General features: G+C 38.4%; 1 protein-coding gene across 1 annotated transcript in view; it reads right to left on the bottom strand.

The window, feature by feature from the left end:
* LOC129747439 (neurogenic protein big brain) overlaps positions 1-16,231 on the bottom strand; it is a 54,067-nt gene extending 37,836 nt beyond the window's left edge. The window contains exons 1-3 of the mRNA XM_055741668.1: positions 15,458-16,231; positions 11,714-11,880; positions 8,169-8,295 (exon numbers count right to left, since the gene is read on the bottom strand). Coding sequence (XP_055597643.1) covers positions 8,169-8,295; positions 11,714-11,880; positions 15,458-15,627 — 464 coding nt within the window. The 5' untranslated portion in view covers positions 15,628-16,231. The remainder of the gene's footprint in view (positions 1-8,168; positions 8,296-11,713; positions 11,881-15,457) is intronic.
* Positions 16,232-17,390: the final 1,159 nt, after the last annotated feature.

Raw genomic sequence — 17,390 nt, 5'->3', positions numbered from 1 at the left:
ACACGAGGCACATGAACGGTTTGAGTACTGGAGTATTTCGCAGGAAACTGATGAACCCTTGGGGAAGTTTCTTATGCGCATTCAAGCTTATGCATCAAAGTGCAATTTCGGCAAAGATGCAGCTGAAAGTTCGGAAATTGCAGTAATTGATAAAATTTTGCGAGTGGTACCCGCGCCGTTGAGGGAACGCTTGTTACAAGAGAAAAGTCTATCAATGGAAGAGGTCACTAAGCACATAAATGCGTACGAATCCACTAGAGCAGCCAGCAGTCAGATTGTAAGTCAAGGAATTTCAAAGCCAGCTAACTTCCAAGAAGCAGTGAACGTTCAAATGATTAAGGTGTTATGCGAGAACTGTGGTAGGGAACATCAGGACCCTCGATATTGTCCAGCGTTTGGTAAAACGTGTTCTTTATGTAATAAGTTGGGACATTTTCATAGACGTTGCCCGGAACGATTTAATCAGAGCTTCAAACGAGTTGGAAGGCCATTTGCACAATCTAATCGCGGAGCACCTAAGAGGTCTTTCGGTCCAACTTCGTCGGAAAACCGAAATCGAGGAATTTATCAACAACCATATAAGCGTGGGCTTTACTCACGACCGAAACCCTTTCAATCTCAGCGGCTTCATGCAATCGATGATGAAGATGACTGTCAAGTGGAATTGGTCGAAATGGTAACATCGAATAGTGATCTCGATGAACTGGTTTGGGTACAAGTTGGCGGCACTTTGATCGAAATGCAAATAGATTCTGGAGTACAATCGAACATCATCGACGATAAGACGTGGGACATCATGAATAGACATGGAGTTAAATTGATCGGGCAATTACGGCCACCCGATCGGAAATTCAGAGCGTATGCGCAAAAAGATTGTCTTGTTGTGAACGGTATGTTTGACGCAGAGGTGATCATTCGTGACGGCGAGAATGAATTGAAATCTGTCGCTAGATTTTACATTGTACATGATGGGCCCCAACCGCTACTGGGAAAGGAAACAGCGAAATTACTTGGTGTGTTACATGTAGGTTTGCCTAGTCAAAATGCACCGGTACATCATGTTGAATGCTGTAAATCATTCCCTTCGATACGAGGTTTCAAAATTCACATACCTGTTGATAAATCAGTCCAACCGGTTGCTCAAAGGTTGAGACGACTTCCATTTGCGATTCTAACTCGGGTTGAAGACAAATTAAACGATCTTCTCTCCAAAGATATTATTGAGAGAGTTTCCGAACCTAGTTCATGGGTGTCCCCCTTGGTAGTGGTGATAAAGGACTGTGGCGATATCCGTCTTTGCATAGACATGAGACAACTCAACAAAGCAATTTTGCGCGAGACACACCCTCTTCCTACCATCGAAGATATCCGTTGGAAGTTGAATGGGGCGGTATTCTTTTCCCGGCTGGATGTAAAGGACGCTTTTCATCAACTGGCGCTGGACGATGAAAGCAAACCATTGACTACGTTTATCACGCACAAAGGTAAGCTTAATATATTAAATTTATAAATAAATAAATGATGGTGCGAATGATTATATAAATAAATTTGTTGGAAAACAGGTCTTTTTAGATACAAGCGTTTAAATTTTGGAATCTCTTGCGCTCCTGAGATGTTCCAGAAAATACTGGAACAAATTCTATCAGATTGTAATAATACGGTTAACTTTATTGATGATGTTATTGTTACCGGGAAATCTGCGGATGAACATGATTCTTCATTACATTTTGTACTGGAAAAGTTTCGGAAATATGACGTTCTTTTGAACCACACGAAGTGCGCTTTTAAGCTTCCTCAGATAGAATTTCTTGGACACATTTTCGATCGAAATGGAATGTCACCATCTCTATCCAAGGTGGAAGCAATAAAAAGTTTTCGGGCACCATCAACTTGTGAAGAAACTCGTAGTTTCTTAGGACTGATCAACTATGTTGGAGCTTTTATCCCAGATCTAGCCACGACCTCATCCCCACTACGTGAACTAACGAGAAATAAGGCAGTATTTAAATGGGAAATTGAACATCAACAAGCATTTGATAAATTGATTGGTTGCATTAGTAAAGTAGAACAGCTTGCTCATTTTGACCCGAAACTTCAAACAAGAATCGTAGCAGACGCTTCGCCAGTAGGTTTGGGGGCGGTATTGCTGCAATTTTTTGAGGGTCAACCAAGGGTTATATCGTATGCTAGCAAGAGTCTCACGGATACTGAATGCAGATATGCGCAGACAGAAAAAGAAGCGCTGGCTCTTGTATGGGCGGTAGAGAGATTTCAGATCTATGTACTTGGGATTCATTTTGAATTAGAAACAGATCATCGGCCATTGGAAACGATCTTTTCGGCAACTTCATCCCCATGCCTACGGATTGAGCGATGGGTTCTTCGGCTGCAGGCATTCAGTTACACAGTTGCCGATCCACTTTCTCGTCTCTCACAACCTTCAAATGTTGAGATGTTTGACCCAGATTCGACCGTTTATATCAACAGTGTGTTTGAATTAGCTGCTATCGACATCGGTGAACTCGAAACTGCGTCTGAGCATGATCCCGAGTTGATGGAACTCCGAGATTGTCTAGATCGAGGAATATGGAACTACTCATCGGAGGTTTTGAAGCCATATTATGCTTTTCGTAATGAGCTAGGGAAAGAAGGAAATCTTGTGGTTCGAGGATCTAAGCTTATCATACCAGTTTGTCTCCGACGGAGAATGTTGCAACTAGGCCATGAAGGACATCCCGGTCGTACAAAGATGCAGCAGCGTTTAAGATACACTTGTTGGTGGCCAGGCATGGATGATGCCATAGGAAAAATTGTAGATTCATGTGAAGGTTGTCGTTTAGTCAGTCGTCCTGATCGTCCAGAGCCTATGCAACGGCGCAGTTTGCCTACTGCTCCGTGGGTGGATTTGGCAATAGATTTTTTGGGCCCTTTACCTTCTGGCGATTATCTACTAGTTGTGATTGACTACTTCAGTAGATACAAGGAGGTCGAAATATTGCGGAAAATAACAGCTGGTGAGACGGTAGAGAGACTGGAACGGATTTTTGTTAGGTTGGGCTATCCTCACACTATTACGTTGGATAACGGGCGCCAATTTATAAGTACGGAATTTGAAAAGTATTGTAAGAATCGAGGAATCTTTTTGAACAGAACAACGCCGTACTGGCCTCAGGAAAATGGCCTCGTCGAACGTCAAAATCGCTCGCTTCTCAAGAGGTTGAAAATTAGTCAGGCGTTAAATAGAGATTGGAAGACAGATCTATCGATTTACTTGAACATGTATTATTCTACGCCTCATAGTACTACCGGAAAAACTCCAAGCGAACTTTTGTACGGTCGTAACATTAGAACGAAACTTCCATGTCTTGATGACATAGGATCTACTCCACAATATACCGATTATAGAGATAAAGACCAGCAAATGAAATTGAAAGGAAAAGAGAACGAAGATAGTCGACGTCATGCAGTACCTTCTCAGATTAAAATTGGAGATCAAGTATTGATGAAAAATATGCTTTCGGGCAATAAATTAAGTTCAACTTTTAATCCAGATAGGATGATTGTAACCGGTAAACAAGGTTCAAGATTAACTGTTCAAAATGCCAAGACTGGTAAGATGTATGATCGGAACTCCTGTCATGTTAAGAAAACTATCCCAGCTGATTTTCCGACTGAAAATCCATTGAATCCAAATAACGGTATACCATTTCTTCTAGTCAACTATTATTCATCTAAATCAATTTAGTCTTTCTATTTTAGATCTAGCAGAGGCAACACAGCCGGTTCCCGATATCGCTGACGATGGAGTTCATCAAGATAGCGCTGAGTTGTCAGATGGTCATCGTTCTGGACATATCAGTGGAAGCCAAACCGAGGTTGCTTATGAATCTTTGAACTCTAGACCTCGTCGTGTTATTAAGGCTCCTGCCAGATTCGCAGGTTATGACATGAGTGATTAATTTGTATTTGTATTGGAAGGGAGATGTGGTAGCGTACTACTACTAATATAATATTGTTTCAGTCATACCTATGTATACATTGATAGTCCTTGAGCAGAAAATATAGAACTGGAGATTAACCCACACGTGTGTTTTAGTTGTGCCTTTAGTTATCACAGTAACAATTTCAAGCGAGTTGAAAGGACAGCTTGAAATTGGATGGCGAGTTGAAAGGATTTTTTTCATAATTCGTTTATTTGAAACGGCTCATACCGAAGGTTTTAAGGAGCCAAAGTCAGTTTTTTTTTGTATTTACAATTCATTGTTAAGAACTAGAATAGATAAAGGGAAAAATAGCAAAGGATTGTTTAAAAACAGAGGTTGATAGCTTTTAAGAAAAGGTAGATTTCGGACATGTAATCAAGGTCTATCACAGCTAATACATCTCTTACAGGGGTGTAGGGTGATTTCCCTCGGGCCCGAAGGGAGTCCAATAAATCCGCTCTGGCGGCTAGATGGACCACACATAACCAAACGATATGCTCGGAGTTGGAAGGATCGCCAGTGCACATTGACGAGAATTTCAAACGAGTTGAGAGAACAGCTTAAAACTGGAAGGCGAGTTGAGAGGACAGCCTGAATAAATCGATAAAAGTTTCAAGCGAGTTGGGAGGACAGCATGAAATTGGAAGGCGTGTTGAGAGGACAGCCTGAAAATATTGACGTTAGTTTCAAGCGAGTTGAGAGGACAGCTTGAAACTGAAAGGCGAGTTGAGAGTAAAGCCTGAAAAAATCGATTAAAATTTCAAGCGATTTGAGAGGACAGCTTGAAATTGAAAGGCGAGTTGAGAGGACAGTCTGAACAAATCGATAAATATTTTAGGCTAGTTGAGAGGACAGCTTAAAATTGAAAGGAGAGTTGAGAGGACAGCCTGAAGAAATCGATTGAAATGGAGAACAGCTTGGAATTTGAAACGCGAATTGAGAGGACAGTCTTTAAGTATTGTTAGAATTTTTGAGCGTGTTACAAGTATAGGTAGAAATTAAAAGGCGAGTGGAGAGGGCAGCCTAAACGTATTGATAAAAACCAATTCAAGCGTGTTGAGAGGACTATTTAGGTATTGCATTTAGCTTAGCTTAGTTTAGCTTGATTAACTACTCACATCCACCTTAAACCGTAAAACCCGAAATGCATGGTTGAAAAAAATGTATGAATGACTTGTTCCAAAATCAAATTATGATAACAATCATTTCGAGATCCAGGATCGCTGGTGTGGCTCAGTAGAACAAGTTCCACATCGCCAATGGTTGCTACTCCGTGATTGACCGAGGCCATCAATTTTATTCAGAGGTCAAATGAATGGTGCTTGGGATTAGCAGCTCATTCACACTGCACAAAACTGATGCTCTCTCTTTTAACGTCAATAACGGCGCCGGCCACGTCCTAGTAGTCAATAGATAGGTTGGAAGAAAGAGAAAGGATGAAAGATCTAATTTGTGCTTTAGGACCGAGGTCACCTCTGCATCCTAGCAAAATAATTTTGGTTGGGAGAGGGGTTAAAGGAATCGGTTGGGAGACACTTTTGACTAGTGTTACGGTGAACAATAAATTTTGTTTTCCTGACTCATAAAGTTTCTATAGAATGCTTTCAGTTCATTAGCAGGCATGGAGTATGTTAGGTTAAATGGTGATAAATAAAGTTAACGACTATTACCAAGTATAAACATTTATTTTTAAAAATAATTCTTTTATATAGTCGTTTAACCCAATGGCATATCAAGTTGACGTTTAACCGATTTTTTTTATTTGAGAGCTCTCTATGAAAATCCTGACTTGAATTGCAACAAGTTAAGCGCTGATAAATGAACATGAAAATTCGATAAGTTTTTGATTGACAATTTAAACACAAATATCATAGCAAAATTTACGATTAAAATATCAGTATACGAAAAAAAAGGTCGGCAAACGTCTCAATTTTTAAACATAGATATTCTTAATCGGGATTATCAAAACTATGACCCATCTTGACTTAAAATACATCCGGGCCATTTAAGATTTATCTTTAGTCAAATTTTCTGTTGTTTTGTTTCTGTTCAGTTCTGTATAAATTAGCGGAAGCTTAGATGAAAAACATCAATTTACGTGTTATGCAATGGATTGGAAAAAAAATAAATGAAACGACACTTAGCTTTGAATCGGGGTCCAAGAGTTGTGAAATCCAAACATCCAAGCTTCCAACATCGTTAGTGTTAGTAAACAAAAAGTGATAAAAATGCATAATTGAAAAAAATGATACATATAAATTGGGAAGGACTATTTAGGTATTGCATTTTATTGGAAACTAAGCGAGTTGGAAGGACAGCTTGAGATAAGAACGAATTTTAAAATGTATCGATAGTATATAGGGCTTTATACTAAAATATTTCTTTAAAATTTCATTTCATTTGAATGAACAAAAATAAAAGAATACAATACTTAGCGAGTCGTGATAACGGATTGAGTAAATACTTTAAGCCAAAAGTGAGAACATATTTATTGGACAGCTTGAAATAGAAAAACGAGATTAGAAGGTCTCTTGAAAAAAGGAGTCAAGCTAACTGTTTGGTTGAACACAGTAGAGGGGATACACTGGACAGCTTGCAGGAAATGTATGAAACAGTTCCTTTACTGATATTTGAATTGATCAATGAACACGTCTTGAGAACAAACCAATTGATATTAGAAATTGCACCTTGCATCGAAAGTAAGATTTTCCGATGATTTTCTTGCAAAGTGATTAAGAAATTACCTTAAACTATCGTATTGCAACCTAAATAGCAACCTAAAATGTCAATATAGTAACAAATGATGTCAGGTCTTTCGTTTTTTTACCTCTCACAAAGATTGCCGGCGGTTTTGTTTTCATCTTTCTTTGTCGTTGATAGTAATGAATGGGAATGGGATGGAAATTGGAATGGGAATTGAATGGGAATGGATTGGGATGGAATGGGAATGGAATGGGAATGGGAATGGAATGGGAATGGGAATGGAATGGGAATGGGAATCGAATGAAAATGGAATGGGAATGGAATGGGAATGGGATGGGAGTGGGATGGGAATGGGAATGGAATGACATTTTAACAATGTGCTCATAAAACTGACACCAGCCAATTTTTGGTCTGTAAATAATAGTTTTCATTGAATTTCAGTACCATGAGTATGCGACTTCACATTACGAGCAAAAAGTGACCTTCAAATTTTCCCCCCATAAATCCGAGGCGAACGGAAACAGGGTTCAACTTAATTTGTCCCGCACCCTAAGAGCAAGGCCCCCCAAATTAGCCTTTGAAACTTTATTTGATTCTCAACAAAAAAGGAAGAACGAGCGAGAAAAGTGTCCGGGCACAAATTTCGCGTTGATTATCAAATTCCTGTTATTATCCTGCGCTCGGCTGTGGTCATTCGGCTACGACATTTGAAGGAACCAAAATTCGAAAGATAGCTACACTTAGGCGTTCGGTGCTGGACCCTTAGACTCAAATGGGCCCTCAACTCAACACAGAGAAGATAAAATTATTCCTGCAGCAGATCGCATCGAAGCCCCGCATAAAATGGGTTTTAATTTTGGGTTCCTCAGGATTTCCTCAGTTCCTCATCATCAGAAACAAAAAAAAAGCTCACGCATCGCCACGCGGCACACGTCGTCGTCTTCGTCGCTAACATGCTGGTCGAGGTTCAGACCTTTACCTCAACCCGGGACCTTCATTTGCAGGCCATCATGTTTCTCGGCCATCAGCCGAGACAGCAGCAAAACAGAATCTTCAAAATTTTTCGGTATCACCTGCTCGCTCCAGGCCGGTTGGCCTGCAGCGGAACGAGTTTCTTATTATGCCGGACCCCGTAAATTTTCATCAAGCGCTGACTTTGGGGCGGCCTACGTTTCAACTTAGGAAATCTGAAGCCTTCGGGAAAAGTGCAACAACTCAAAAATGCGCTGAACCGACAAAATTTGCTGCAGCAGCGCCTGAAGTTGACTGCACTTTGCTGCGACTTTGATCTTAGCCCCATTCGCGCCCCCCTCGCCTTTGGCAGTGGGAAAATGTCTTTGCAGGATTTTTTTTCTCTTCTAAATAATACGGTTCCCTCGAGCGAGTGACTTGGTTGGATCACGAAGGAAATGAGCAATTTGGATGTTGCATACTCGTCGTTTGAAGGAAGAAAAAAAATTTAAAAAGACAAAAAAAACTTACCCGTAGAGCAAGGCTGCACCGGCTATTGAACCACCGCACTGGGACACCATGTAGAGGATTGCCCTCAGGGGAGATATTTGCCGGGTCACTGCCAACGAGATGGTCACCGCCGGGTTGATGTGGGCTCCTGGAAGTGCGATAAGAGAGGGGAAAAAGGATTAGAGATGCTTTGTTAGAGGTTCTTTGATTTAAATACACAGGTTTAATCACTGTTATTTTGCAGCAAATTATCGTCTAACTTTAAAACTGACCATCATAAGTTGAGCATTGAAAGATATTGAGATGGAAGTCGTCAGTCAAACATCAATCAAACCCCTCAGTAAACGCCTGAATGTTTACTATTTTTACACCGGCGTTCAGACCTGGCCCAAACGAAACATTATGGGAGCGCAACGCCATCTATGTCTGAGTGTAAAAAGCAACCCATAGGCTGTTCTCCGAATAAACATAAAAAATCAAATTTGGACTCCTTAATTCTGATCCTGGATTTAGGATTCAGAATCAAATATTCAAAATCCTGATTTTCCAGATTCAAACGGGAACTTACGGAGATGAAGTTGTCTTAAAGGAAGCTTTAAAAAGCAGAAGTAAGTTTAGCTTCAAGGAATCACTCTGTTTACAGTTCACTCATTTATGCGAGCTTATCCCCCGCCAAGCCAACCGAAACATTTTTCAAGAAAGCAGAAAAGCATTGCACGCGAAAATCTGCAAAAAAGGGGGAAGCCCACCAATCTTAGGCGGGAAAAGCTGCCGCCGGAAAATCGTGCATAAACAGAGAGAAGGAAAATTGAAGATTTATCTTTGGGCTCTTGAACTTTCTGAAGAGTAGGAACACTGGAATTGTGCAATCTACCTAGCTAGCTAGCTACTTCCGATCGGCATTTCCGCCTAGTGCCTGCAGGATTCTACTAACTTTGAGACGAAGAGCATTTTGCAATCAAAATTCTTGGAATGAATAAATCTCCTGGGCCTTTGACGGCAGCCAGGCTTTAGCTTGGGTGATTAGATGCTTTCCCCGGTGAATTCCGAGCTATTGAATCGGTTCCATATAGGGTGAGTGCTCCTACTTTGGTCCTAGAGCCTACTTTAGTCCTAAAATGCCGAAAAATGTAAATAATTCATTTTGCTTGCAAAGGATAAAGATACTGCTATGTGCAAAATGAACTCTTATTCTTCCTGAATCCTTCCATGCCGCTTTTTGCCATAAAAAGTCTTTCTGATAAAATTTTCAACGTTTTTAAATATGTGCCTCCTATTCAGTTGTGAATTAGACAGCTCAATTAGTGGGACGCGTTTTGAGAAATGAAAGGAAATTAGAAAAAATTACGTTTTTTTAGTGTCCAAGCCAAAGTTTAAAGAGTTATTACTTTTAACATGGAGAATATGAACCAGACTACCTATTTTTCCTAAAATAAATGACAATCAATGGAAAACTCGGAAAATTTTTAAAGGGTCCAAATAAAGGAGACTTTGACTTTGATGTTCCATTTTTAGACCTAACATCACAAAAACTTTGTGTGAATACCAAACAAATCAACAAAGGTGCGAATTTTTAATTGGGGCATAATTCAGAACCAATATTGAACATTTCTTACATTTTTTGTTAGCTTTACGTAAATAAACTATAAGTTAGTAGACATATAAAAGTTTCAGCTATTTTTCTGCCAATAGATCTGACGGGGAGTAAAAGTGTTTAAAATATTCATGACAGAAATGTAAAATTTTTTAGTCGTTAAAAAGCTGTAATACTTTTTTATGGTAATATTTAATTAAAGATTACACTTTTAATGAACTTGTTTATTTATTTTCGCAAAATCATACATTTTATAAAAATTATTGCTATAGGTCCAATTAAAGGTATCAGTACAGAACCAAAATAGGAACAATAGGTTCAAAGATGGAAATTTTGATCATTAATATCTATGCAAATCTTTCAATAAAGGCGAAACCTATGTTGAAAATTCTTTTTGAAACTTGTAGATAAGATAATGGACTAGAAATAAATTTCTTGAAAGATTGAAAGCTCCCGTTTGTTTATGAGAAAAGCGTGATTATTTAAAAACCACCGCTTAAAGGGTCTAAAGTAGGGCAACTAACCCTATGACTTATTGCTACTGGAAGTGGTGATGTAACCTCGTTCGAGAAGTATAAGTAATGGGGGACAAAGTACCGTTACCTGATGTCTCATGTTCATGTTCGAAATTTGACGATTATGATAATGACTGATAGCGACTTTCCACGACTTTCGGCCGGTTTTTTTTGGCGTTTCGGAAAACCAATGGATGGGAAAAAACAACAAAAATTAACAAAACAACTTCGCCCGACAAGTCCATCGAATGGGGGAAAAAACACCCGAAACAGGTTACATCCACATTATAATAAGGGTCGTTTGGGTGAGCTTTCGGGAGCATTGAGCAATGGATGAATGCTGCGCAAGGATAGCATAATTACAGGGTTCATGAAACATTGCTGCTCGTTGTTTTTTGTGCCTTTTTTTGACTCAGTTGTTTTACTACACGTTGGAGTTCACGTTCAAGTTGGATGTCTCTGATGCGTCCAGTGCTCAAATTTTGAGCCTCCTGACATTGATGGCCCCAACGAAGGACCCCGGCTATTGAGTGGGTAGATGACCTGCTTTTGAGAAAGTTGCTTCTGAAGATATTCTTGACTCAGGGATCAAGTCCTGAAGTAGCATATTTGAAGAATTATTCAAAAGTTCCGAATTTTCGAAATTTCATCTGGAAACGTTATCAAAATATTCAGAAAAATAAAGGTTATTTGTCAAATTTGCGGTTTTCAGGCTACAACCCTGCCGGCATGGCAGCTCAAATTTTGGAAAGCAGCCAACTTTCGTGCCAAACTTTTATCACTCTTTCGTACGCAATAATTTCCTGGGTCATGGCAAAAGCGTACTCCCCATCCATCTGAAATATTTTTGCAGCTGCTCGAAATGCCACTACCTTACCAATCTCTCCCGCACGTACTTTACAATTAAAGGAACTTTACGGAACATAAACCGATATTAATAAAACCGGAAAATCCCAACAGCTTGATTATGCTTCTCACAGTGTCACTACTGTGGCCAAACGTTCCTTTCTACTCAAAAATGAATAAATTAAGGCTACAAAATCTTTAATCTCTCCCTCTGTCGCCCAGCACAAAGTGCGGGTAATGATTGTTCCGGGTGAAGCAAAACAACACCACCGAGAAAAAAAAAGGACAGGACGGCAGTAAAATGTGCGAGCCTCAGAAATCCCACCTGATATTCCCCAGAATCCGAACGCCTGGGAAAATCCGCTTTTCTCGCCCGTTTTTATCCGCCTCGGGCCGGGTCCGAGATTTCCCCACTAGAACCATTAAGAGCGCCGGAATGTCCCACCCCCACTCTATCTGCCTCTTTGCTTGGGCAATTTGGGGCTTAAATTGCCGGTGCGCTATTGCCCGTTGCCAGTCATTATAATTTGTGTGCCTGTGTTTTAAACCAAAGTGGCGCGAAATACATAAGTAAGTAAGTAGGTAACCGTCCCGTCGAAGCAATTTATTACCTGATACGTGCAGGAAGCACTGGGTGAGGGCGGTCACGGCAAAGCCGGAAGACAGCGCCGTAGCCAGCAGCACCGAGGATACGCTAGCGCCAACACCGGCACCGGCCGCCGCACCGCACACGATGAACACGTAGAAAAACGACGCCAAACACTCCGAGGTTATCGATCTAGAAGTGGGAAAACGAAAAAGTTTGTTAATTGAAAATTTTAAATTGCTTTGTAATTAGATTTTCAATGATAGTCTATTCAACATTAATATCTAGTTCATGGGAAGGCACTCTCGTAATAAAGTTGGCTTAATCAAGTTTAAAGAAAATTTTAAAATTCCAAATTACGATGCTGCTTTTCTTATTATGAAATTTTTAACACCTCCCTTCAATTTTAATGGAGGTTAACAAAATTTGGGAGGTAAGATAAGCTTATTAGCCCTTTTCGGAGAAAAGATGTGTACCTTGAAACTAAATTCGACTAAATCAAATTTCAATGCGCTTTCAAACTTCGCAGGCTAAAAGTGCCAAACTATTTGATTGATTATCGGTTATCCGAAACACTTGTTTTGCATACCCGAAGGCGTTAAAGTATTGGAAGTATTGCTTTTTAAACTTTAGGAGCTTTCACAAACCAATGAGATTACCTATGTTAGTAAGTTTAAGTTGTTTATATTTTGAAGTGCGACTTTCCGATAAATAAACTGACACCAGAACACAGACTTGTGACAGTCAAGTACATTGCCGGAAGTAAGTTTAAAATCGGAAGTCCTGATTTCCTATGTAAAATTTAAACTAAATCTAATCTTTTTCTTAATTTGAATTCAGGTATCATTTCTTGCAATTTGTAATTTGATCAACAATAAAAAAGCTCGAAAATGTCTAAATAGTTTTGGTAAACCAAAAAAAAAACACAATTTGCTCTTAAAAGATGTTGAAGAAAAAAAACACAATTTACTCTTAAAAGATGCTGAGGAAAAAAATGATGATGAATTTTATAAAAATTAAACTGAAAACTGCATCTGTAAGTTGATTCAAGACCAGATAATGAAAACTGAATAAGATTTATTCATTTCGAATAAAAATTTTGATTTAGGAATTCGATTTTCTGCATTCTAAGTTATGAACTCAGATTCAGAATTTTGATTCTGAATTCTGATTCTGATTATGAACTCTGATTTTGAATTCTGATTCTGAATTCTGATTCTGAATTATGATTCTGAATTCTGATTCTGAATTCTGATTCTGAATTCTGATTCTGAATTCTGATTCTGAATTCTGATTCTGAATTCTGATTCTGAATTCTGATTCTGAATTCTGATTCTGAATTCTGATTCTGAATTCTGATTCTGAATTCTGATTCTGAATTCTGATTCTGAATTCTGATTCTGAATTCTGATTCTGAATTCTGATTCTGAATTCTGATTCTGAATTCTGATTCTGAATTCTGATTCTGAATTCTGATTCTGAATTCTGATTCTGAATTCTGATTCTGAATTCTGATTCTGAATTCTGATTCTGAATTCTGATTCTGAATTCTGATTCTGAATTCTGATTCTGAATTCTGATTCTGAATTCTGATTCTGAATTCTGATTCTGAATTCTGATTCTGAATTCTGATTCTGAATTCTGATTCTGAATTCTGATTCTGAATTCTGATTCTGAATTCTGATTCTGAATTCTGATTCTGAATTCTGATTCTGAATTCTGATTCTGAATTCGGATTCTGAATTCTGAATTCTGATTCTGAATTCTGATTCTGAATTCTGATTCTGAATTCTGATTCTGAATTCTGATTCTGAATTCTGATTCTGAATTCTGATTCTGAATTCTGATTCTGAATTCTGATTCTGAATTCTGATTCTGATTCTGAATTCTGATTCTGAATTCTGATTCTGAATTCTGATTCTGAATTCTGATTCTGATTCTGAATTTTGATTCTGAATTCTGATTCTGAATTCTGATTCTGAATTCTGATTCTGAATTCTGATTCTGAATTCTGTTTCTGAATTCTGATTCTGAATTCTGATTCTGAATTCTGAATTCTGATTCTGAATTCTGTTTCTGAATTCTGATTCTGAATTCAGTTTCTGAATTCTGATTCTGAATTCTGATTCTGAATTCTGATTCTGAATTCTGATTCTGAATTCTGATTCTGAATTCTGATTCTGAATTCTGATTCTGAATTCTGATTCTGAATTCTGATTCTAAATTCTGATTCTGAATTCTGATTCTGAATTCTGATTCTGAATTCTGATTCTGAATTCTGATTCTGAATTCTGATTCTGAATTCTGATTCTGAATTCTGATTCTAAATTCTGATTCTGAATTCTGATTCTGAATTCTGATTCTGAATTCTGATTCTGAATTCTGATTCTGAATTCTGATTCTGAATTCTGATTCTGAATTCTGATTCTGAATTCTGATTCTGAATTCTGATTCTGAATTCTGATTCTGAATTCTGATTCTGAATTCTGATTCTGAATTCTGATTCTGAATTCTGATTCTGAATTCTGATTCTGAATTCTGATTCTGAATTCTGATTCTGAATTCTGATTCTGAATTCTGATTCTGAATTCTGATTCTGAATTCTGTTTCTGAATTCTGATTCTGAATTCTGAATTCTGATTCTGAATTCTGAATTCTGAATTCTGATTCTGAATTCTGATTCTGAATTCTGATTCTGAATTCTGATTCTGAATTCTGATTCTGAATTCTGATTCTGAATTCTGATTCTGAATTCTGATTCTGAATTCTGGTTCTGAATTCTGAATTCTGAATTCTGAATTCTTAGTCGGAATTCTGGTTCTCACTATGAATTCAGATCAATTTAGACCTCTACAAAATGCTGATTTAGTATTTCTGATTGACAGCTTGTTCTTTTCAATGGGCTTCGAAAGATTGACATGTTTTGGTTTATTATGATATTTATTTTAGTTTCAAATGTTATTTTTCGTATGTTCTTTCAATTAGGCGATGATAATTTTAGAGCGGAAAAACTTTACTGCGGATTCAATAATATCATTTCTAATTCTTAGATTTCTAGTTAAGTTTATTGGTTGACCTCCAACTTAAACCACAACACTTCTTCGAAATTTGATGCCATTCAGCAAGTTCAAACATATTTATCGGACCACAATGTTTGCATTTTGATTTCCGTATTGATTGAGATGGAGTCGACGACGAAAAGTAGCAACACAGTAAAATTTGCGGTTTCTTTTTCGAGACTTGGTGCAATTCTATGCTGAGGGAGACTCAAAAATGTCGAAGTATTTCCAGTCCTGTATATGAACTTTCTAATGATTCACTTCCAACACCAACGACTGCGATTCATAAATATTTGATCGCTCTAATCTAGAACAAACACAATCCTCCGCTCACATCTGGATCGCATTTATCAGTGCTGACATATCCATTCCATTTCATCTATTCGCCAGCATGAGTCGGTACCGTTAAATAGGGTGAGTCGGAACAAAAATGGTATTCAAAAACATTTTTTTTAAAAACTAGAAATTAGAACAGTATTTTCATGTTTTTCTCCTAAATTTATGCACCACATATATGCTTTACAATAAATCTATAACAATTTTGATTCAAAAACCAAAAACTGTCCCAATTCACCCAATTCTACAGCAAATGCCGGGTGTTTTATCCAGGAAAAAATCACTCATGTTTGAAATAACGTGATCGGAATCGATGCTGGCAGCTTTCAGCCTGTAGCATGTAAGGATGCATAATTAATCGTGCCAATTCTTACCTCCAGAACTCGAGACTTCGCAGCTCGTTGTGCATGTTGACGCGTCCCTGAAGGGTGGTGGACAACTTCCCTCCGCCCGGTTCTCGCCTCAGATTCTCCAACCGTTCGAACAGCTGAACGATGTGGTAATCGATGTTCGATTCGGGCACGTGAAGACTTTCCTCGGCCATTGTTGTTACTCTTAATCCGGATATTGTTCTGACTTCCGAAAACTGGACAGATGAGTTAATTTCCCTTCTGATTCAAACCGGTAGAACAAAACCAAAACGAGAGTTGAAATGCACTACGAATGACACTCACGCGCACAGAGCCGATTGGCTTCAATTAGGTTCAATTAAATGATTCGTTCTCAATTATCCGTGTCGCCGGGGTTCGATCAACAAATGGAGGGTATCAAAATCTTCACTTTACACTTTTTATTCGGTCATTTTGGGCCTGTCGAAAATTCTTCCCATGGATGGAGCTTTTGATTTTCAGCTCCAAACCACACACCAGAACACTTGTTGATTCATTCACTGCACACCGGCTTCTCTAGAATCCAAATGTGCATCGACCACACGCCAGCACTTTTCATTCACGGAACGAACTACACGTGGTGACATACGTCGGATTTAAAATCAAAATTTAAAACAAAAACACAAAAACCGAATTAATACTCGCGGATCGCAAAACAAACGCGAGATATACTTCTCGACCGAAAACGATGTTCCTGTCGAAGAAGGAGCCGGAACCACAACACGTCCTTACCGAAAGACGACACAAGCGGGAGTGAACGATCCCGAAGAACGGAGCCAAGGAAAACCCTAACCCATCGACCAGCCAAACCAAACCAAGCCAATTCTCATATCATCGTGCGGCGATGGACGACGACGACGACGAAGACAACGAGGGCGAGCAGCATAAAAAAGTGCTTTGCTCCCTCATAGCATACATATGCTCTCGTTCGGCTCTGCTTTATGTTGCTTGCTCGGTCCTTTACCTACTTAGAACGGCAGCTTTGTTGCCTCGTCTCGTAGTTCATTCATTTGTGTGCGCGATGTTCTGTGTGTTGTGATTGTTGTTTGTAGTAGGAGGGAAAGCATGCATCTTTTCGCACCACCAGAATCGCGGGCACAGGATGCATATCGGTTGGCTGGATGAATAATCGTTCGTTCTTTCGTGTATCGAATCATATGTTGTTGATGGACAAGTTGAAATTTCGCGTGGTTCGCGTTGTTTATGGTTCGGCGTTTGTTCTTAATTTTGGGATTGGTTTTTAGTAAAGAAAAATCTTCAACCGGACAGAATCCCCGTTTCTTTATTTTGAAGATTTTCTCTCTGAGATAACTTAGCTACAATTTTCATCATTCCACATAGATCTAATATCTTTTCTTCGATTTTGTTAATAAATTTTATTTGAGGCCTGTCCCGACTCAAATTGCATCATTAGTTTACCAATCCTTTTCAAATTTTCAGACAATGAAATATAACGTATTAGTGAGCTTTGAGCATATTTTCTTTGGTTAACTGAACTTCATGATTTTTCTGTACAGAAATCTACTATTTTTTCATGCCTTCCTCAGGATTGAACTGATCAAGATATTTTTGTAGTGGTTACGGTACGGCGTGTTTATAGAAGATGTTTAAAAGAGAAAAAAAAACAGTTTCTGTCAGAAATGAAAAATTGAAATATTTGGTCGCTTTAGTTTTTTGAAGATTTGTAATTCATATTTATAAATTTTCACCTGTAAAATTCCAGTGGAATGGAATGTGGTTCCTTTATTTTTTTCTTAAAGTTTTTTGTCATTCTGAAATATAAAAAATTTCAACGCCTTGAAAGATTAATGATTTCCATTAAGCTTTGCTAGCTTAGCTTAGTTGACTACTCATGTGCTTAGGTATGATCATTCATTTAAAATTTCAGATAACTTATTTGATTAGTTCTACCTCGCCA

Source organism: Uranotaenia lowii, chromosome 2 (genome assembly GCF_029784155.1).
Source record: "Uranotaenia lowii strain MFRU-FL chromosome 2, ASM2978415v1, whole genome shotgun sequence".
NCBI lineage: Eukaryota > Metazoa > Arthropoda > Insecta > Diptera > Culicidae > Uranotaenia > Uranotaenia lowii.
Note: the sequence above shows the minus strand (reverse complement) of the source record. Positions and strands in the feature narration are given on the sequence as shown.